At 45.4% G+C, this 22,676-nt stretch overlaps 1 protein-coding gene across 6 annotated transcripts in view; it reads left to right on the top strand.

Annotated features, from left to right (window-relative positions):
* Positions 1–11,272: 11,272 nt before the first annotated feature.
* AKT1 (AKT serine/threonine kinase 1) overlaps positions 11,273–22,676 on the top strand; it is a 74,678-nt gene continuing 63,274 nt past the window's right edge. The window contains exons 1-3 of one of the 6 annotated variants that reach the window (XM_075104072.1): positions 11,273–11,402; positions 12,492–12,548; positions 18,436–18,613. In XM_075104072.1, coding sequence (XP_074960173.1) covers positions 18,568–18,613 — 46 coding nt within the window. In that variant the 5' untranslated portion in view covers positions 11,273–11,402; positions 12,492–12,548; positions 18,436–18,567. Of the gene's footprint in view, positions 11,433–11,774; positions 11,912–12,491; positions 12,549–12,976; positions 13,052–18,435; positions 18,614–22,676 lie in introns of those variants that run through there. The other 5 variants (XM_075104069.1, XM_075104068.1, XM_075104070.1 and 2 more) reach the window with 5 other exon arrangements.

Raw genomic sequence — 22,676 nt, 5'->3', positions numbered from 1 at the left:
AGATGGGCCCGATAAGGCGGGAGCTGGCTGGCCCCAGGCTCTTGGGATTGCAAAAGGTTGCAGGCACCAACACTGCAGCCCAGAGCACAGCCAGGAGGGGGGTTACAAGAAAAAACTCCCTTTGACTTCAGCAGAAAGTGAGATTATTTGGATAATGAATGAATACAGCAAGTATATGCTAACGTGGCCGATCTGAAATGAAAATAAAGGCAATTTTTGAATTCCTTTACTTTAAAGTGCCCGACTGAAGATTTTGGTCACATGGCAGGAAAGGTCACTGAATAGAGCTCTTTTAACAAAGCTCATTCGTATTTTAAACTGGTCACATGCCTTTTCATTTGTGTCTTCTCTGACGCGAGTCTCCTCTTCCTTCATCTTTATTGGCATCGATCTGTTTTCATATTTTGGTTTGAATTGCAAGCAGACTTTTATCTACTAGCCAGTTTGAAAGAGTGGCAGAGGTATCCCCACTCAACTCCTCTTTCCCCTCTGCTCGAGAGGAATCGTTTTTCCTAATGAAAGAGCATTACGGCAATCGCTTTGACACGATGCATTTTATGCTCACTGGTCAAGTTCAATTCTAGAAACAAACTCTAGCATGTGAGTGTTTCTACTCTTCCATTTGTTTCTGCAGTCAGGCTCACATCAAATACATTCCACGTCACGTCGCAGACCAGAAAAAAGGGTTTGCATCTAAAACGGTGGAACTCTTCACTAACATTATCAGAAGTGCTCCATAGCGATGCCACTGTAGGAAAACATAGATTTCTATCGGAGAAACATATATCACGCTCAGAAGGACAGCAGCATTTGTAAAAGCATGCAGTACGTAATGAGGAGAATTTCATCATGCAGAGGAAGGAGACGTGTCAGTGGCTACAAAGCAATAGATTTAATTCATACCTGATAATAATTTGATCTTCAGTTTTCCCCCACACTACTTACTATGCCCAGACAGCTCGTACGAGCTATTGACAGGCAGAAATTGTTGGGGAGTTATGGCTTTTTAAGATCTTACTTTCTCAGCAGTTGCAAATGCAAGAGCAGAATGCTGATCAGCTCTAAGATGACATACACATAAAAAAAAGGACCCCAAGAATATAATAATTCAAGGCTACTTAAAATGAAATGTGTTTTTGTAAACATCACACAAATAGTGATTTGGGGAATCTGAGCCCCGAGCTGAAAGCCAGGCTGAATGCATTTCCAGGGAATGTGCAGTTAGTATCTCGACCGTGATAAGATTACAATGAGCATTTTCGACTATTGCTAACTATAAACAGAAATCTGAGCTGTGTGGGTCAACGTGGTGACTCAGCAATCAAAGTTACTTCGTCCTGCTGCAGTCAGAGGACTGCAGTTTGGTTTCCAAGCACTACGTTCAGGATTTCTAGGGGGAACAGGAGATGAGTCAGGGAATTAGAGCAACCTTGCATTACTTAACTAGTGCTTGTGGCTTGATCAATGGCACTGGGAAGGCTCTGCTGTAGGGAACCCCTGCAACAGTGTCGCAGTGTGCTCACTGCTACAGAGCGCTGTAGAAGCTGCCAGTGCTGTCAGATGTGGCGGGGGGGAAATAGGGGAGAGAAGAAAAAAAAATACGGTCAGCAAATAATGTGAGAATTTACTGTAGCATCACATAGCATCATATTTACCCTGTTGTGCATGAACTGATACATACCGTTTCCCAGGTTTGATGCAGGTAGACATAAAACTTTATATCCCAGGGCTCAAAAATACTGTTATTTTTTCAAGGTACAGCCAATCACCAGTAAACTGGAACGTACGCAAACCCCTTGATGTTCCTAGAGCAGGAGTGTGTCCTCACCAGTCAGCTGCAACGTCGGGCAGGTAATTAACAAAATGCCTGGATAAAATGAGCAAGGTCTTGTTTATCAATCAACATACTATTAATTAGCTCACGTGTCAATTTTAATAGATGTGATTTGTATTAATAATGGTCGTCTGTGCAAGCTGTATGGCATACCCTGCAGGGATCTGTGCTTGCTCCTGCGCTCAACTTTTGGCAGATATTCTAATCTAGGAAATACCGTCCTGATGTACAACCTGTACATGGAAAACCATCACCTAACAAATACGTCTGAAACAAAAACAGAATAACAGTGTTATGTAAGAAATTGTCTAGCTGAAGACATGTCATTAAAAAGCTCCAATGACACACATAAAGGGAGTAGTGTTATTTGCAAATTATAATAATAGCTTTCCACATCTGTTCTCATGAGGAGGGAAAGCTGTGTGGCTGATGGTATTTTATTTAAAAATTGAAGCTATCCATATTGCTTTACATGTTGTAAAAAATCTATGACTCTCTTCATTTCACCTCTTCTTACTTTGTTAAAGGCAATGCTGTAGCTCAGGTTACTCTGGGGTTGTCATCATCCCAGCATCAGGTTGAGCCTCTTCTGGAACTGAATTGTCCCAGGTGTGCTTTCAATTTAAAAATTACTCTATGAGGACAAATATTAGGGCAATCACAGCTACTTCTGTGCTACTGAATATGATTATTATTTTAGCATTTATAGGATCACCAAAGCTTCCTGGAGCTGTCCTGGGACCCCACAAGAGGCAACGTCTGCCTCAAGGAACCTATAATCAAAAACCAGAGAAGGGGCTGGGGGAGGGGAATTAATCAATGATTGACTTTCCCTGCATTAAATACAGGAGTGTCTGAGGTATGGAGATTAAATGACTTGGCTAGGTTATGCAGAGAGTCTATAAAAGAATTGGGAATTTAAAGAGGCCCTCTTCCATCTAAATTCAGACATGTTGAGTCATCAGTCAATAACAAGACTGATTTCCATGGCAGTAGCGTTTGGAGGCTTTAATCAGGTTTCATGTCCTATTATGCTGGGTACTGTGTAAATATAGAATAACAGATACTCTCTGCAGGCATGTCCTTAAACAGATCCCCGCTGATTTCAGTGGAACTCTATACGTCCAGAAGGGTACCCTGGGGTAGATTTGATTTTCTAAATAGGGATGAGATGCAGTAGGTGGGAGGATCCCTGCAGGATTTATGGGGAGTAATGGGATCACAGCGGTGCCTGTGTAAGGTATGCAGTGCAGCAACTTTGTTGATCACTTTGTTTTGGAAGAGGGTGAATGAACAAGGGAAAATCATAAACACTTTCAGTGGAAGTCTGGGACCTATATGCTTTGAAGTATATGAGTGCTGGTGTTTTACTGAATTGCAATGTTTTCCTGCCCAAGAATAAATCAAAAACACTTAAAACAACTGCAGCAAAGCTCTTTTCCATTTTTTCACATAAGAAGTCTTTAGCAAAGGGTAACCTCTTTGCTAACTTAAAGGTAAATAGAAAATAGAGATGCTATAATGGGAAGAACCGTGAGCACATTTGGAGGACATCTGCTGAGATGTTATCAGTGGCGAAGAAGCCCTGCCCATTTGGTTGACATCATTTTCTACAACTTCCAGCATGTCCTGGCAGGCTCAGGGGCTGCAGCGGGAACGCTGTGTGAGAGCAAGGCTGGATGCGGCAGAAAAATACGGTGGACCTGATTCCCTCCAGGCCAGCAGCAAGTATTGGGCCAGGGAACAGCTAGTTCTCCAGCCAAATGCAGATGACAAGGCTGAGGGCAGTGAAGACCACAAGGCAGGTCAACAGGTTGATTTCTTTCACAGTTGCCTTTATTATCTTAGTATTTAGTGTGTATGTTAGACGGGCACCAAGAAACTCCTGCAGAGACTGTGCCCAGCATTGGGCATGGGCTTATGAGAGGTAGGTCCTGTCCCACACAGCCCTGAAGGGATGGCCCTGTTATGCACAGGCTCTTAGTGGACCCAGCTTAATGCATGAGCCATTCTCTTCAAGGCTGGGATGGGAAGTTCATCCGTCAGATAACGTTTGCAGACTCAGGGTCCAAAACCCACGTTATGTGCTGAGCATGGTGAGGCATGGGGTGGTGAGGGCAACCACATAGGCACTTGTTATATCAGCACACATGCAGGGTTTTTCTAGCCTGAATTTTGCAGTGTTTCTGCATATGCTGGATCCTTATTCCTAATATCTTCTTAAACAACTTCTTCCACCTGAGGATACTGAGGGAGCTGGCAGAGGAGCTCGCCAAGCCACTCTCCATCATTTATCAGCAGTCCTGGTCAACCAGGGAGGTCCCAGATGACTGGAAACTAGTGAATACGACACCCCTCTACAAGGCTCAGAAGGAGGATCCGGGGAACTACAGGCCTGTCAGCCTGGCCTCAGTGCTGGGAAAGGTCATGGAGCAGATCATCTTGAATGCCATTATGCAGCACATGCTGGACAACCAGGGGATTGGGCTCAGCCAGCACGGGTTTATAAAAGGGAGGTCATGCCTCACTAACCTGGTCTCCTTCTATGATAAGGTGACCCACTTAGTGGATGAGGGGAAGGCTGTGGACGTTGTCTACTTGGACTTTAGTAAGGCCTTTGACACTGTCTCCCACAGCATTCTCCTGGAGAAGCTGGCTGCTCACGGTTTGGACAAGTGCACTCTGTGCTGGGTGGTGTTCCCTAGGGCTCAGTGTTGGGGCCGCCAACTGATTTTGACTCCATTCACCACAACTCTCTGGGCTCGGCCGTCCAGCCAGTTTTTAACCCAGCGCAGAGTGCACTTGTCCAGGGCTCAGTGTTGGGGCCGGTCCTGTTCAATACCTTCATTGATGATCTGGATGAGGGGACTGAGTGCACCGTCAGTAAGTTTGCAGATGACACCAAGCTGGGGAGAAGTGTTGATCTGCTGGAGGGCAGGAAGGCCCTGCAGAGGGACCTGGGCAGGCTGGATCGTTGGGCCAGAGCCAAAGGTATGAGATTCAACAAGGCTCAGTGCGGTTTCTGCCTTGAGTCACAACAGCCCCATGCAACGCTAGAGGCTTGGGGAGGAGTGGCTGGAGAGCTGCCTGGAGGAAAAGGACCTGGGGGTGTTGGCTGGCAGCCGGCTGAACACGAGCCGGCAGTGTGCTCAGGCAGCCAAGAAGGCCAATGGCATCCTGGCTTGTGTCAAGAATAGTGTGGCCAGCAGGAGCAGGGAGGTGATCGTGCCCCTGTACTCGGCACTGGTGAGGCCGCACCTCGAGTACTTTGTGCAGTTTTGGGCCCCTCACTACAAGAAGGACATGGAGGTACTGGAGCGGCTCCAGAGAAGGGCAATGAAGTTGGTGAAGGGTCTAGAGAACAAGTCTGATGAGGAGAGGTTGAGGGAACCGGGGGTGTTTAGTTTGGAGAAGAGGAGGCTGAGGGGAGACCTTATTGCTTTCCACAACTACCTGAAAGGAGGTTGTAGTGAGGTGGGGGTTGGTCTCTTCTCCCTAATAACAAGCGATAGGATGAGAGGAAACGGCCTCAAGCTGCACCAGGGGAAGTTTGGGTTGGATATTAGGAAAAACTTCTTCACTGAAAGGGTTGTCAAACATTGGAACAGGCTGCCCAGGGAGGTGGTTGAGTGTCTATCCCTGGAGGTATTTAAAAGAAGGGTAGATGTGGTGCCTGAGGATATGATTTAGTGGTGGCCTTGGCAGTGATAGGTTAGTGGTTGGACTCGATGATCTTAAGGGTCTTTTCCAACCTTAACGATTCTATGATTCCTAATATCTTCTTAACTTATGGATACCATCAGCTCATATGGCAGCAACGTTTTCAATTCCTGCCTCTACATCAGCATGTTTGAATCAAGAGTGTGCTTTTGAAGCAAATCTCCTGATCATGCTGATTTCCTGTGCTTCGGTTTGTATCACGGATCAGTCTGGGAGTGCCTGAACTGGGCTCCCTTCCAGTCAACCTAAAGCAGTGACGTCCTCCAGACCAGTTCACACGAACTCCAGCCACCACTGGGCATGCAGTCCGAGGGACCCCTTTACAGCTAGCCCAAAGCACCCCCACTTCACTGAAAGACCTTCAGTGTGGAGACGGGGTCCTCCACACCAGCTGAATCACTCCATAAAACTGCTCCTCTAGGGCCACTACTGCTCACCCAGACCGACGCATCTTGGCTTGCTTCCCACAGGAAACATCAGGCCAGGGGGGAGGAAGAGGGTTCAGGCTTGGAGAGGAGCCTTGCCCTTCAAGGCAGGATGGACATAACTTGCTCTGGCCACAGGGTGCAACAGCCACAAGCCTATCTATAGGCACAGCTAACAAAACTGGAACAGATGTAGCCAAAGGCTAGTAAAAGCACTCAGAAGTATCGTGACAGTAAGTCAGGCAGGAAAGGAGACCTCAGTGATTTCACTGAGGGCAAGCAGTAGTAAGAGTTCAAACCTGATTAGACATCAAAGAACTACAGGAGAGAGATGCTTTAACAGAAAAAAATTTATATTTTAAAATTTATATTTTTATTTATAAATATTTATATAATATATGAATTATTACTGGGGATCTCCTTTCATAGGACTGCTTCTTGTATTATAAAGCAGAAACTCCTCTCTCTTGTAGCTCCATAAGCCATCGCTTTTTGGTTGGTGTCTGATGGGCATGACTGCAGAAACAAGGATGCAGCAGGGCTCTGAAGCAAAGAGAGCACCAAAGATACAAATTTATCCTTCCTCTCTTTTCCTGCTTTTATTCATGGTAGTGTCATCTCTTTTACCTATGAGGTGTGAATACAGATGAAGCCATCACTAAGTGCAATTTTATGGCTGCAGTAGCCAGGGGGTCAGACCAGAATGATGCTGAAATGGTCACTTCTGCCCTTACCAGATTCCAAACTATACAGTTTTGAGGAGGTGATTGAAAGGGTAGCAGATTTGCAGGTGCACGCAGATGCCATTAAAAATGTACTGAAGAAATGAAAGGCAATCCCTTCACTTCTAGCGTTAATACACAAATAATAACAAAACCTGCCAGTCCACTGGATAAATGTCACACATATATACATTTTAAAGGATCTAGGAGGCTCCTGTCACCATGATGCCTAAAGTCTTAACAGCTTGATCGCAGCTGCTGATCTCAAGGAAATTGCAGACGTCATGAGGAAGACTGACTTGCTCTGTGCTGACTTGCACTGGGAGCTCAATGCAGCCTGAACCAGTGCTCCGGGAACCCATTGCTGTGCCCGTGCCCATGTTCAGCAGCGCAGCTGCTGCTCCTTCCATGTTTCCATGTGGGGATCTGCAGGGGTATTCAACCACTGATACTGCAACAAAGTTAAATGCCCACGGTGTGCTCTGTAATTTTAGGTGAACAACACAATCAGCATTAGGTGTGTGAGTTGGGAATGCAACAGGAACCTGAAAGTTTTTACTGTTGTTTTAATATATGTATATAACTTCAGTATTTCAGTCCCGGAGGATTCGCCTTTCTGACTATAGTTAAGATCGTGGTGTTTCCTCACAGAGATCGTTGGAATTTCAGCATATTCAGGTAGCTTCCCAGAACTAAGAACTCATGACATGTTACTTTATAAGCAAGGGGGAAAAGCAGTGGTTTGAAGTAGGCTTCAGTCCCTTGGCAGATCAAAGACTGTGTCTTCTGATGTGTCTCTACGGTGCCTAATGGTGCCTGGTCCAGGCTGGGACTTGTGGTTATTACTGTAAAAACAAAAGCAACTGTGGTGGTGTATGGGACAGAACTGATATATTTGCTATTTTGGTATGTTCTATATCTATCTAGCGCATTTTCTATGCAAACCAATTAAGTTCCTGTTTATATACCAAATTCCCCATAGCGTGTTGGCTGCCCCATGTCACAGCTATCACTATTCCTGGTGAAGAGGACTGTATCGCTCTCGCTTTAGAGTTTGTCAACGCCATTCGTGACTCCGCCAGAAAAGCTCTTTGCTTTTCTTTTGCTCTGTGAAGTGGGAATGTGAAGCACACCTTCTTCTTCCCAGTGCAGCTGGAGAAAGCACACCGCCATCCCAGGGCTGTCCAGCTTTATTACTCTGGCGACCAGGAACAGAAGCTGGAAACCAAACCTAGGTCTCTTGTCTGACCACTCCCAGGGTTTTTAGCAAGCGACCAGGAAGAGCTCCCAAAAATGCTTCAGCAAACAGGCATCATTCAGTTTGCTGCTCCTTAGCTGACATTTAGTCTTGTAGGAAATTCATCAAAGTACAAATGAAATCATACATTTATTTTTCATGAGATTAATGTCTGAAAAGCATAATGACGATGCTTCAGTCATTAAATGACTGAATTTATAGTTATTAAACTATAAATTATGTCATTATTTCAGTCATTAAATGACTATTATTTTTCCAGATAGCCTGCTATTGTTTTGCTATTGAGAAACACACCTTCAGACATTGGATTCGCTCAATTTTAGAAGCACAACTATGTATATTATATTTGACACTGCAAAATGCACTTTTAATTTGTATTTTTATTGAGCTATGTTTTTATCTGAAACCAAAGCCTCGTTGTTTGTTTAAAAGCTGTTAATGCCTAGACTGAGATAGTAGCTCATAATCCTAGGATGCCACACAGTCTCTGAGTACAGCCCACCTTTTAAAAAGGGAGGAAAAAAATTCACTGTTGGCCCATAAAGGTGCTGTCATTACTTGCAATCATGGAACGGAACTTGTTCTACTGGGGGTTAGCTCAATAATTCTACTTCATCTTACCATGCTAGTCTTTCTTCTTATGCCTGGCTGGATAAAAAAATCTTTAACCAAAGCTGCACAATTTCAACATTTTAAAATAACTTCAAAAAGTTACATCAAATTATATGTTACCTATATATGTGTTAAAAATGGATGAGAAGTGCTCACTTTTCTGGTGTGGCGTTGATACACGGTCTGGCAATCAACCATTCTTTGCCGCTAACCCTTACATTCAGTATTTTCAGGTAATACAATACCAAGGAACAGTTGATGCACCTTATCCTGAAGCACTTAATAAAAGAGTCAACAGATGTGAAATTTGAGGAAGCGCCCAGGGAAATCTAGGGACTTCCCTGAAAATTAGGGTTTATAGACTATAATCCCATTGATGATAACTGAGTGATAAAACCCACATTGTTTGCATTTGTAACAATTCTTGAGTGATTTCACTGTTCTCAGAGGGGAAAAAAAAAAAAGCCTGCTTTTGCTCATTGTTGATACAAAGTCACCCTTGTGGCAGACCAGGCACTTCCTACTTTACCTGGGTATTTTTATCCACAGTACTTTGCTGTGTTTGAGAGATAAGCCCTTACTCCAGACTCCGAATCGCACTTCCCCCTCAAATTTGGAGAATGTCAGATCCACATGGGGATCCAAACTTTCTAGTTTGGGCCTGTCTTTCATCACGGTAAATCAACATTTGTCAAATCTAAACAGCCTGTCTGTGTCAAAATGTCTTTTTTTTTTTTAATTGTACTTCCTTTGTAGCAAACAACAGAAGTTTATTTTCTTCTGCTCAGGACAGAAAACTATGTTTGCTGTATGACCTTATTTTTTAAACTGCTGCTTCTTTTGCAGGGGGAAGTCCTCATGACCTTGCTCACCATGCAGTCTGGGAGCTTATCAATCAGGACAGGGTTTGGCAGGAAGGCAAGAAAGCGCTCCTGCAATCAGATCTGTTACCAGCGATTCCCCTGCCTGGACAGAAGTGTCTGACAGCCAGTGAACTCCTGTACTTACACACACACCTTATTGCTAGGTGTAACTGCAGTCTGCAGACTCAAAATTAGTTCATAAGTGAATTTTCTTCTTGTTTTTGTTAAGTTCTATATGTGTCCTCTGAGCTGCCTGCAAGCTTTGCACGCTGATGATTAATTCTAAATACATCTTTAATGCCTACCTACATTTTAATCTACACTAAATATTCTGAACCTAATGCACGGTAGGTTGAAGTGTGACCACAAACTCAGATTTTTCCTTTCTGTTAGTTTTGCATTTTAGAAGGTTCTCACAGCCATTTCATTCTGCCCTGATACCAAGAGAAATCTTTCCACTGACTGCAGCAGATGAGGATCTGACCCTAAACTAGGTAACTGGGCCTGTACCACAGGGTCAGTTTATTCCACTCGGTTGCCCGAATGGTACATTTTCAACTGTGCTGAAACATGCCCCAGTAAACCTAAAGGAAAGCCACAGAAAATACCGTGCTGGTGTAGCAGTTCTGCCAGGAGGAACTGGTCTGTTCCTTGGTGGGAAAGGAGGTCTCGCTCTATCTCCCTCCACCATGAAGAAGAGGGAAGCCATTCCTCCTCTGTCTCATCATTGGCTCCTCTAGCACACTGCTGTGCCCCAAATCCAGTGATCCATTTGACACTCAGGAACCCTCATGGCAGGTATTAGCCAGACCTGGCTGATCAAAATGGAAGAAGAAAGTGAATCTCACTATATGTGTACAATCATTCAAATGATGTGGCAGAAAAGACACAAATAGGTTTGCCGCCAGCATAAATGCAGCTTCACTGCTGTAAATGCACGTTACGCACCTTTATGGAGCTAATGGTGCAAAGCTGTGGGAAGATGTGTTGTTTTCGAAAGTCCAGCTAGCTCACGATTGCAGAAATGCGATCATCAGGGATCGTCCATTTCTGCACAAATCCAATCAATGGTTACAGCCCAGTTAGCGTTTATGGCACTGTCAATTAGAAAATAAACAAAATCCCTTAACGACCAAAGAGGGCAAATTTTGATACTGGAAGTGCGGAGAAAAAAATACATCTGTCATAGGCATTTCCACAACACCGTTTTTTCAGAGCAGAACAGCTTTTAAAAATCTTATAAAATATTGTTGCCCTGTAAGCAATAGTTCAAGTAATTTGTCTTATTTTGAGCCATTCCTGCTGAGAGAGCATGACTGCCTCGAGCACAGCATCCCCGCTCGCCGCCCCGCCACGGCGAGTCCCGGGCAATCGCTTCACCTTTCCGCGCCTTGCCGCCCACCTGCTGCGGGAAGGGATATCGGAATGTCCTCCGAGGTACTGCGACACCTCGATATTTAATCGATCAGTATTTCTCAAGGGAAAGCTCCAAGCACAGGGTAAGCGGATGGGCACCCTGCATTTTCGGGGAAGCTTGCTGGGGGCACCCCAAGAGGTTTATGGGGGTCTGGCCCTTCCCAAAGGTTGAAATGCCGGGGGCTGGCCGGGGCCTCTGCCCTACGGCGTTTTTTTGGGTAAATTCTCCACAGTCTGGGCACCGGGCTCCTAACGCCAGCGGCTTCCCGCAGGGCCGAGCGAGGAGAGGCCACATCACCTCGCGGGGCACGGCCTCCCGGGCCACGGGCCGGGACCCCGCCGCCGGACCGCCCGGGGCCAGCCCGCCCCGGGGACCTGGGGCCGGGTGGGCGGAGGGGAGCGGCGGGAGGGCCGGGCCGGCGGGCGCTGCCCCGCCGCGCTGAGGGGAGCTGCGAGGGCGGCGAGACGGCGGCGGATCCCCCCCCCTCCACGGGGAGCGGCGCGGAGCGGCCCCTCGGCACGGCACGGCGGGCGGGAAGCGGCGCGGCGGCGGTAGGACCCGGCGGCCGCTCACCGGAGGATGTGAGCGAGCGCCGCGGAGACGCGTGTGGGACGAGCCCGGCCCCGGCTGCGGGAGCTCGGCCCGGTGGCGCGGGGGGAGGCGGCGGCGGGGAGGCGGCGGCTGAGCGAGGCGAGGGGCGGCCCCCCCTCCCGGCCGGAGGCAGGGCGGCGGGGGCGAGGCGGAGCGGCGCGGAGCGGCGGGGAAGGCAGGCCGGCAGCCGGAGCGGGCGTGTGAGCCCCATGGGCCGAGCGCCTGCGAGAGGGGGAGGAGGAGCCGCCCCGCCGCCCGCCGCCCGGGGATGGTGAGGAGGAGGTGGCGGCTGCCGGGAGCCCAGTGAGGCCTTCGCTCGGCACCGCCGGAGAGCCCGCCTCGCCGGCCTCCCCCTTCCCCCGCTCGCTGGCTCGCTCCCCCCTTCCCTCCCTTTCCCCTGCCTCCCTCCCCGGCTCCCTTCCCCTGCCGCCGCCACCCTCCCATCACCTCCTCCCCGGGCTCCAGCCATGTAAGTGACCCGCTCCCCCGGCTGGGAAGGGCTGGGGGAAGGAAGCGACGGGGCCGGGGCCGGGGCCGGGGCCTGCTCCGCTCGGCCGCGCCGTGCCCGCCGCATTGTGCGGGGCCGGCAGGGGAAGGGAGGGGAAGGGAAGGGGGGCGGCCGCCCTCCGCCTTTACCCGGGTGGCGGCCGCTGACCCGTCTAGGCCGCGGCCGCGGGTGGGGGGCTTCTTCCCCCTCCCGGGCACGGCCGCGCTGCGGCGCCGCGGGGTGGGGGGCGCGGGGGGCCGGGCTGCGGGCGGGCCTGGGGTGGACGGGAGCGGTTGGCTCCCCCGGGATGCGGTGTGCGAGAGGGCGGCGGGGCTCCCCCGGCGGCCCCCGGGCTCGCCCCCGCCCCGGCTCCCTGGGAGCCGCGGCCCCCCAGCGCCGGCGGGGGCTGCGGCCGCCCGGGACCTGCCCGAGCATCCCTGGGGGAAGGGGGGTGGGGGCGGGGGGCGGGGTGTATTTCTAAAACTGTGGCAGATAAAGTCGCCAGGTGCCCCCTCACTCTCCCGCCTCACGCGCCCCCATTTTCTCCCCTTGCCTTCTGCAGCCGCGCTGCTCAGCCCAGCTCCGCTTTGCGGACCAGTCGGTGTTTGCTGACTGGAGTGTGAGTATCTTCGTGGGCATTCGGTGTCTCGAGGTGGTTGTGCAGCGGTTGTGGGCTTGATATACATTCCCCTTCCCCCCCCCCCCCAAGTCTTGTTTTGTAGAGCTATAGAGAGCTGCCTTGAGATGTCCCCCATCCCCCCAGGTGAAATTCTGCAGTTGCCGAAATGTTCCTGGAGACTTCTAGGACTTTTGCTTCTGTTTGTAAAATACATGATTGTAGTCAAGTATATGAACATGCATCGACTCTGTATTTGTTTTATTGACAGTATGCTACTGATGCTAATGCAGTTTGCACCTTATTGGTCCCCCCCCCGCCCCCTTGGGGAAACTATTTAACTTTTTTCTTTTAGCTTTGTTTTCCTACCACCTCTAAGGTATAAGAAGCAAATCCCTGATTTGCTCTTGTTTGTTTTATTTATACCACAGGAGGGATGTACATTTCAAAATACAGTTATAAAGGCGAGTTACTAACACTTAATTCAGAAGAATATTTGTTTACAGGTAAATAAGTTTGACATACTGCATGACTAGTAATTACTCTTATTTAGTAGTTAATTTCCTGATGACAGCCACAACATTTGTCTGAGTTAATAGATTTAAAGACACTGTGGAACTACCTTTGATTTTTTTAAATAGGAGAGTTTTTGTTGTGTGTGATGTTTATAGGACTGTTTTTGCTGTGCAGCAGCAGTAAATCAAATTTAAGAATTGCTCCAGTGTTTGCAAGTAACTTGTAGCTCCATTATTCACTTGCTGGCTTATAAAAAGGTCCTGTAAGTAATGACATTAAGAGTTAAATAGGTTCACAACTGACTTGATTTGTTTGGGGACAGAACACCACTTCTGTTAAAAATACTTTAAAATGGAGTTTGATTAAATGCATTTAAAGTTGGTACAGAAGTTCTGAGCAGCACAGTTCTTAAATTATATGAGCATAAACTGTAAGAGGACTTGTTCTTGTTTGGGAACATAAAGAGGATTTTGACTGGCCTGTATCTTTGACAGAGAGGGTATGAAGAAGTCTCTTTTCTGCCATCGCTCAGTTTTGAAATAGGCAGCTTAGTTTGTCCAATGAAACTGTAGTTGCGGCTGCAGCTTGCACAGCTGGATGTCGTAACTCTGGCCCCTCACCTGAACAATATTAACCTCCTGTCTATTGATCAGCAGAGACATGAGAGCACAAGCATTTCAAATTACAGTTTTGTAAACCTAGATTAGGCTAAGAGATTGAAAGAAGAGTGGATGCAACTTCAGAGATTTTTATCCTCCACTTACCATTTTTCCTATAGCTCTTAGTATCAGAGAAGCCTTTCTGAACCTTGTGATAAGCTGCACGTGCAGCCATGCAGTACTGGTTTAGATGCGGTGTCATTCGACAGAGAACACAGAGCAGCAAATACTGGTGACCACACCTAACTCATGGCCCACAATGGGTTTTTGTGAAGTAAGCTAAGATGCTGGAACAGCCCGGTTCTTCTAAGCTTTCTTGAAAGCTTTCTGCCCAGATTTGGTAACTGGGTCATGGTGCGAAGCTACTACTGTGTGCTTAGAGGGCCTGCCGCTCCCATGAAACACCCAAGGCAGGATTTGCATAATGCAGGAGATGTACTTCACTGGTCAAAGCCTGGTGGGGACACCTATCTGTACACTCCACTTGAAATGCTGGCTGTAGCCCAACTTTGTTGTGTCTGTGCTGTTCAGGTGTAATTGGCTGTCAGCTGTGAGCTTACCCTAGGATCTGCTGTGGGAAGAGAGTTTAGGTTGTACATGATATCCCATGTCGTGGGCCCAAACATGCACCCCTCTGCCCCCCCTCCAGTTTCTGTGTCTCTGGTCTGCTCTGAGGACAGTGTCATGGCCAAGGCAGGCAAATGGGCAGCTGGATCCTTTTTTGCCTGGTCCTGTTGTTGTGTGTTACAGGAACACATACGGATGTGTAGTGCGTTAGGGCTCAGGGTGTGGTGGGAACATCAGGACTGTGCCACACCAGGGCAGTGGGCATTGGTAACTGGTGGTGTGATAGGCAAAGGTTTGGCCAGGAGTGTGCTTTGCTGTCACCCGCTTTCTGATCTGGGCTAGCTAGTACAGCCTAGACACAGTCTAACATGCCAGGTGAGGCAGTGGCAGGGCTGAGTTTGGTGGGTCTGATGCTCCTTCAGTCTCTCGCTTACTCTCCCTCATAGACAAGGTAATTACCATAGATGCTCCTGCATCCTGTAAGCTTAGGTTTCAGCTTCAGCGTTACGGAAGAATTCCTTTTCTTCCTGCTCTGCTTTAGGGTGTGAATAGAAACAAATACAAAATTTCATCTTGGAAAGAGGGCAAAGAGAACAGATTCATCTCTTGATCTTGTAGAGACAAAAGAAGGTGAGCATAGTAAGTGGAAGAGAATGAGAGGAGCTCTAATGTGATTCTCCCAAATACGGGAAAGACAGTTCTGCTCCACCTTCTATTGGACGATTGGTTTGTCTGACTCCTTAAAGCAGGTTTCGCTGCTGCAGCGCCTAAGGAAGTGAGTTATCTCATTACTTATGAAGAAGTTAATAACCTTTAAGGAATTAATACATGCGTAAAACCAGCGTCACCATGATACGGTGCTGATGTCATGCCATTCATGATTTACTGTATTTCAGCCACATGAGGAATACTTCAGTATTGAAAAAGGTATTACAGAATAGCATATTGAAAATCAAGCAAACAGAAAGCTAAGAGAAAGACTGAGTTGTTCAGCTTTTGACAGTATTCAGTCATGTGCAGACACAGGCTGGAGCAGCCAGGTCATACTCACTTCAGATGCTTCTGTTCACTGGGAACCGTTCCTAGATGACCATAAATGAGGACTGTAATAATTCTTTTTTTTTTTTTGTTCCCCTCTAAGGGTTTTATGGAAAAGGAACTTCCCCTGGTTTACGCATCTTCAGTAGTACATTGACCTGTAGTTAACTGGCTCTTCTGTTCTGAGAAATCACTCTTACTTGATGCGACTGTCTTCAATAGCATCTTTTACTAAAATAGACATGTTTGACACCGCTTGAACGCATGTTTTAAAATAGTAGTAGAGTGGCTTTGCTTCTTTTGGAGTTGTGTCTATGGGCATCTTGTTGGACAGTGAGAAGGGATTCTCAGCTCTTCACGGGGTGAAGAAAAATTAACCTAAATTCCCCCGTATAAAATAAGCGCTCTGGAATAGCTGATTGAAGGACTGAGGTGCAGCCCATTCTGCAGGTTGATGTCAGGGAATATTTAGTGTTTTCCCACCTCACTGTGGTGTGCTACCCAGTCTGCTGTGCATGGCTCCTTTGCAGTACCTCCCCTACCCCCTTCACCACCCCTTTCCCCTTGAAGGAGACTGGCAGATGAAGACACATCCCTGGTAGCAGGTGTGGAATGTTTCTTGGGTAGCAATTGTAGGGAAAAGGCAGTCCAAACATTCTGGACACCACAGAGAGTAGATAAAGTAGTTCCTCTGAACTTTGGATTTCTTTGTTGATCTGCTTTTTTGGGCTGTATTGTCATTCAAATTCAGATTATGAGATGACAGTTTAGCTGATGACAAGCAGGAGGCTGCCAAGTGGTAATCTTGGCAAGTGTTAACCCAGAAAAACCTGGAGTAAATTAGCTGCAGATTGCAGAATTTTGGACGTTTGCACTTTTTTCTGTTTTTAATAATAAGATGGACCTTTCTACAGGCTAGTTTGGCTTGTAGCTTCCATTTTTACATATGGTTATTGAAAAGGATGTTGGTCGTTCAGTGCAGCTGAATTGTTGAAGTCAAGATGCAGAGGTAGGTCACACAGTCCCCCTGTATGTTATGGCACAACATTAGAAGCGTTAACTTTCACACCTGGGTGTTGCACTTCCAGACGTAAGCTGTGGTAATCTTAGGGGTGTTGTTCAACACTTTGCAAATTGCTTGATGCTTAAACGAAGCCTCTAAACAAGGTCTAGTCTCCTCTTGACATCAACAAGTAAGTTTAGCTTGAAGGACTGCTGTGCATGCATTTTTGAAAGGAGAACAAAAGCCTGCCATGTTTGTCGGGTTCTATTCTAATTGCTCTGGAGCTAAAGGAGTTTGTCCCAAGGTAACTTTGGCAACTGTGGGTTACTGGTGTCTATTTTGCAGCATACGGTGTTCTCATATTTATTTATGAAATTAAGTAATTCTTACATGTCTCTTGTTTCAATGTCATTTTTCATGTGTTTTCCCTCCCTCAGGCAAATGACTTATCTGTTTCTTGGAGCTGATAATTAAGACCAGTGAGATATGGCACATTTGTAATTTGGTAAAAAAAACCCAAACCAGTTTCTTTCTGGGGAAAAACTAGCAAATAAAGTGTTAGTAGAAAAGCTGAGGAATAGCGATAAACAGTGAAAGGGTGTAGGCAAAGTATCAGGGGAGTGACCTTCTTTCTCCCATTCCATTTCTGCTTGCAGTGGTGGGACTTGTTCAAATTTGACCTCCTTGCTTTGAAGGCTGCCTGTTTCAGAGCACTGGTGATGTACGGCACAGAGCCCTCTTGTCTCTGCTGGGGTTTCAGTTCTAGGTTGGATTCACTTTGGCCACCTGGTTCTTCCATCCAGGGTTGTGTGTTAGTCAGTTATGGGGAATTAGCTGCTTTTTAATCTAGTTTCTGATGGATGGCTATCACCTGCATGTTCAGAGATAATTGATGCACACGTGCCAAATGCATGCTGAGACTGTATGTATTTGTTAGGTGAGAATGTCATGTCTCTGTGGTTGGAGAGAGACTCCAGTAAAAGCCAGGTCTTTGGCAGTGAGTTACAAATGCTGCTGGGTTCTGTTTTATTAAACTTGGTTATTGCTGGGAATTTGTCACCAATTACCCAAGTAATACCAAACTGAATGGTGGTATGGACACTTCGGAGAGCACAGAAGTCATTAAAGAAAAACAAACAGAACATTTCTACCACAAGCAGAAAAATAATCAGATTCAATTAAGAAAAATAATAAAAGCTAATGCATTTGGGAAGAGATTACTTTCAATGAGGGAGAAAAATGTGAAGAACATTTCTGTGGTAGTCAGCCATGAGCTAGACACAGTTTCAATAAGATACGGCAGTTTTGAGCTATTTAGATAGGGACTTCATTTCATAAAGCAGAGGGGTAAAAATCCTAAGTTGTGTTTAGGTGTAATTTATTGCGAGAAAGACAGCAGCAAACTGTGGTGCATTCAGGGAAGAGCAATAAAATTGATCTGGATGCTATAAGGTCTGATTTAGGATAACAGAAAGGTATGTAAGCTTATCTGAGATTGTTTGTATGCCTCTAGGAGAGGTAGGCATTATAAATATCAGAGTAGACCTTTTTGGGGGGGAGTTGAGGAGACCTGAGTGATTAACAGGATGACACTGAAGTTATGAAAATCTGAAGGAGAGTATTAGGGATTTTTTCTATTAGGGGTATATCTCTAAGATGCATTGCTATACATCAGGCTGTAAAGAAACCTTCCAGATGACGTACCAGGAAATATTTAAACCTAGATTTTGTGAAATCTCAGAATTTTTATTGTTGTGGAAAGTGAGGCATTGTTGGAGATACGGGGGTCTACTGGGCAAGGTCTTGCATCTACCTCTAATCCAGACAGTGTCTGGTGATGTTGTGAGTCTGCCCACCATCAGTCTTCTCAGTGAAGACGCAGGACTTTAGCAAGCACATATTTTGGCACCTCTACCCACCGAGATATAAAAATCCTTGTGAAGAGCAAAGCCCTCGTTTAGGAGTTGTAATAATAATACCTCCCCCCCCCCCCCCCGCCCCTGCAAACCAACAACCCAGCAATGAAAGCTACTCCCTGTTGTATCCCTTACTGAACATATGTGACATGCTTCAAAATGATGGTGTGCTCTTCTTTTGATCCTTTTAGAAATAGCTGAGAAGGAGAAAAACGGGAAAAAAAAAACCAACATCCCATTTGTGGAACCTTCTGCCGGAGTTCAGGAATTTCAACGGTGATCTTTTGGCATAAACTGGTTTTTCAAGAGACATTCCTGCCATTATGAATGAAGTAGCAATAGTGAAGGAAGGGTGGCTTCACAAACGAGGTAAGTGTCTCTTCCCTCCAGGACGGTAGATTGGCTTTCTCCCACGCGGTGATCTGTCCTTTAGCAGCATATCTTCAAATAGTCTGTTATTTTCCCATTCACCCTAATGGGAAACAGCATATAAGGAGCATGCGTGACTTTCTCTTGGGTTTGAGAAAACACACGTATAAGGGGTTTTCTTTGGGTGTGTGCATGTGTGCATGTTCACTGAAAACTGCATCAGCTGCTTCGAAAATGATGATAAAGATAGCAACTGAGGGAGATGCTGCTGAGAGTGTTAAAGGTTAAACTGCAGCAAATTATTTTGTTTTATATATAGGTCTGTAGCTTTTCTTTTTGTGTTAGGAGATAGAATTGTCTTGAGGTGAATCTTCATTTGAATGGTGAAAAATATGCCTGTATTTTGTAAGCAATGCTGTGCTCTTGCAGAGACTTGCTAGAGAATGTGCGGTTTTGTTTGTGTCTGAACTGCTCTTGGTACCAGTGTCCCAGAAAGGAAGAATAGCCTTGAGTTTGTGCCTTCTGTGCATTTCTTTTACCACTAATGGTGCTGGATTTTCAAAAACAGTCTTTATTCTTGACTGGGGGGCAAAAATGAAATAACATAGTTATGTGTACCATTATGCTTTTTGCATTCGTAAATGTTTTATTCCCAAAACAGTGGGTTTGTTCTTTTTTTAGGGGGGTTGTTTGTTCTCAAGTACTACAGCATTGCTCCTATAAGGTACTTATCTGTTTCTTTGTATTCTACTATCATTTCTTGGAAAGGTCAGAGCAGCATTAGGTACTTTCCATAATATCATCATATTTTTGGACCAAAAACAGAATCTGTGTGCTCCAGCAGTAGGGAAGCTCACGTGGTTCTGCAGACTCAGGATTTTTCTAGGGGGTTTGCAACAACTTGCCTGAAGGTACAAAGGTGTAGCATAATTATTTCTGGAAGAAAATGGAAATACGTTAACCTTGATAAAGGTTGATGGTTCTTTTGTAACAATAATGAATTTCTCAGAATTCAGAAAACATGGTGATAATCTGTGTTTTGAAAGGGTGGAAACATATAGTTCTAACAGCTGGATATGCAGCTTAGTTTAGCAACTTGTCTGATGCTTGATGTAAAAATGTTTTGATAAAGATTTTTCCGTTTGTTTTTGTTCTGGTTTATTTCAGTTAGAAACATCTTTCCAGTCATTATCTTAAATAACTGATCTGGTAATCCTAGTGTACCTAGGCTACCTTGTTCTGATAAAGTATTTGAGAATTACGCTGTGTTTGGATAAAACAGGAGAAAGACATGCAGAATTACATTATCCAGACCCATTTATGAGTCTAGAAACTCTTCAAATCAGAGAGAGATGGTTTTAGTTTTAAATGATGTTTTTAGGCTAAGGGGGTTTTTAAACTGTCTATTGTTAAAATTCTTTCTGCACCTACCTGTAACTTAAAAAAAAATTATTTTGTTATTTTGAGGACACTGTACAAAAATCTGGGGGAGAAACATTTATTTTAAGAAGTATGAAAATGGAATTGTATTGTCAGGATGATTCAGAGGCAGATGTGTCTGGAGCTGAAAAACAGTCATGCTGTATTTCAAGCTTGTCTGTATCTACTCTTGAGAATTGAATTTTCATTGTTTGTAGGATTACGATAAAGCTACTTTCAAGTAAGGAGACCTCTGGAGGAGGTCTTACTAGAAGATGCCCTCATCTGATTTTTTTTTATAAATTACCTTAGAGAAACAGATTATTATCTCTGACGGTTTGCTGATACTATTATGATGAGATTATCTGCTGAACACATTTCCATTTCCAAAATGTTACTCTGCATGTTCTGCATATTTGAGACTGCAAATTTGTGCCCAGACACCCAAACTGTTCAATGTATCTTCGTGGTTTTTGGTTGCCAGGTTTCCTAATCCTTTTAACCTCGTCCCCAGTGCCTTTTTGCCTTCTTGTTATGTGCGGTGACACCTATTTCATTCTACTTCATTGACTTTGCAGCTGTTTATTCGGTGTTGTGCATGCGAGGAGAGTTTTTAGAAAGCAGTGCTTGCTCTCCTCTCCAGTTTGCCAGCGTGTCAGCTCCGTTACTCTCTTGGTTTTTGTAGCTGCTTTGGGATCAGTTGACAAATTCAGTTCTTCTGGCTAGGGGTGCGTGGGGGTAGAACTGATCCACTCGTGTGCGCCTGTGTTTTGTAAAGGATTTTTTTTTTAAAAAATCATCTACATTTATTGCCAGACCCTATCAGTTTGCTGGCTCTGCAAGATCAAGTGCTTCAACCACAGGATGTTTCCAAAACTGATGTCTGATACTGTGAGCTTCTGAAGCTAAGGCATAAACAGTAATTACTGCAGGGAGGGACTGCTAAAGAAGGGTTTTAGATATAGGAAATGTATATTGTTTGTCTTCTGGATCATTTATAAAACCGAAGGTTGCACTGCATGTGTTCTTTAAAGATCCTAGGGCTTTCTACATGCAAATATTTTAAGTAGTGACTGGCTGAAGTCCAGGCTGGGCAATGATGTTCTTTCTACCTAACGTTCCCCCATAGTTTTGGTTGGGTATGGTGTCTCTTAGTTCATGTCCTGAGCAGTTGAACAGCATGGCTGTGTGCAGTTAAACAGTTGCTACATCTCACCCCAGCAGTGGCTTAATTTTGGTGGTTTTAACGATTTGTGTATATATAAATCAGGCTGCAAAGTGCTTTGGAGCCCTCCTGGATGGCAGGTGTATGCAAGCATAAAGCTGTCATTAGCAGGAGCAGGTGTTTTGGCCTGGCAGGGAAATAGCAGGGCTTTCTAGAATTGTGGGGTTGTTTTCTTCTGTCGGCATGCTTTATATTTCTGTTTTTGTTTCCAACTTTAAAAATACAAATGGAGAAATGAAATTAAACATCGCTGCCTGGCTGAGAGCTCTTGGCAGTTCTGTAAGTTGGTCTCTTAAAGGAAGCTCTACTTCCAGTAGCCCAGATGTTTGTTTGTGCAGGGGCCAGAGTCATCTTCATGACATGTCTAACCTCAACCAGGCAGAAAGAGAAGAATTAATGAATGAACCTCTTTCCCCCCTCCCCCCCTTTCCCCATTGGCAGCACTTGGTAATGTTACTCTAATCACAGCACGGCGATAGACTCTTGTGTGAAGACAGAAACACTAGTTAAAATACTAAGCACTCTGCATAACTGCATGGATGAAGTGTTCCAACACACACGTTGAAAACGTGAAGCAACTCAGACGTGGGGTTGGTGTATTGTATGTCTATGTCCAGAATATGTAGTTCCTGGCTGTGTTCTGCTGAAGATTTGTTTAGTGGGAAAGGATGGGGAAAATGGGTTGATGCAGTGCAGCTATAATTGTGATTGAATAGGAAGGGGGAAGGAGAAAATCGTGTGCCCAAATTGCTGCTTGTTGAGTTCTGAGATTACAGGTTTTCTGGATGTATGTAATGAGTGTGCTTAATTTTGGTCATGTGTTGTGGGATTTTTTTGATAAAAGAGGTATGCCCGAGGGTATTTTATTTACTTTACTGATCCATTTTAAAGATATCACTGGATTTCTTGAACCTTTCTGCTCTGGTCCCTGTTTATAAAGGTCTTTCTATTGTCTTCAGTCTTCATCCTGTTTGGTTTTTTTTTTAAGTCTTTCTGCAAGGCTAACAAAGAGGGGGATTGTGCATTTTGATACTCTGTCATCTCTGTCTTCCCTAGTATGTCCGGTTTTCTTATTAGGGCATAAACTTGTATGGAAAAAGGAGCCTTTTGGAGGCAGGGAAAGGGGAGGAGGGAAAATGTACACTGACATTTAGAAAAGGAAATAGAAATCTTGATTTCTCACTTTGAGAATGCTGAAGCAATTATAAGCAGCAGGAGAGGCCTCTGTATTCTTACATTCATATCTAGTAGCAAATGTGGAGCTACTTTTGCTTTTGTTTTTAAACAGTGTATAAACACTTCACAGTAATTTTAACTCTGAAAGCCAGAACATGTCCTCCAAATGTCAATTTGTGCAGACTTTAAGCAGGCAAAACTCTGACTGGTTGGGAGTCAGGCTTCCAAGCTGGTCAAAATTAC

Source organism: Phalacrocorax aristotelis, chromosome 9 (genome assembly GCF_949628215.1).
Source record: "Phalacrocorax aristotelis chromosome 9, bGulAri2.1, whole genome shotgun sequence".
In the NCBI taxonomy this organism is placed as follows: Eukaryota; Metazoa; Chordata; class Aves; order Suliformes; family Phalacrocoracidae; genus Phalacrocorax; species Phalacrocorax aristotelis.
This window is presented reverse-complemented; position numbering and strand designations above follow the sequence as displayed.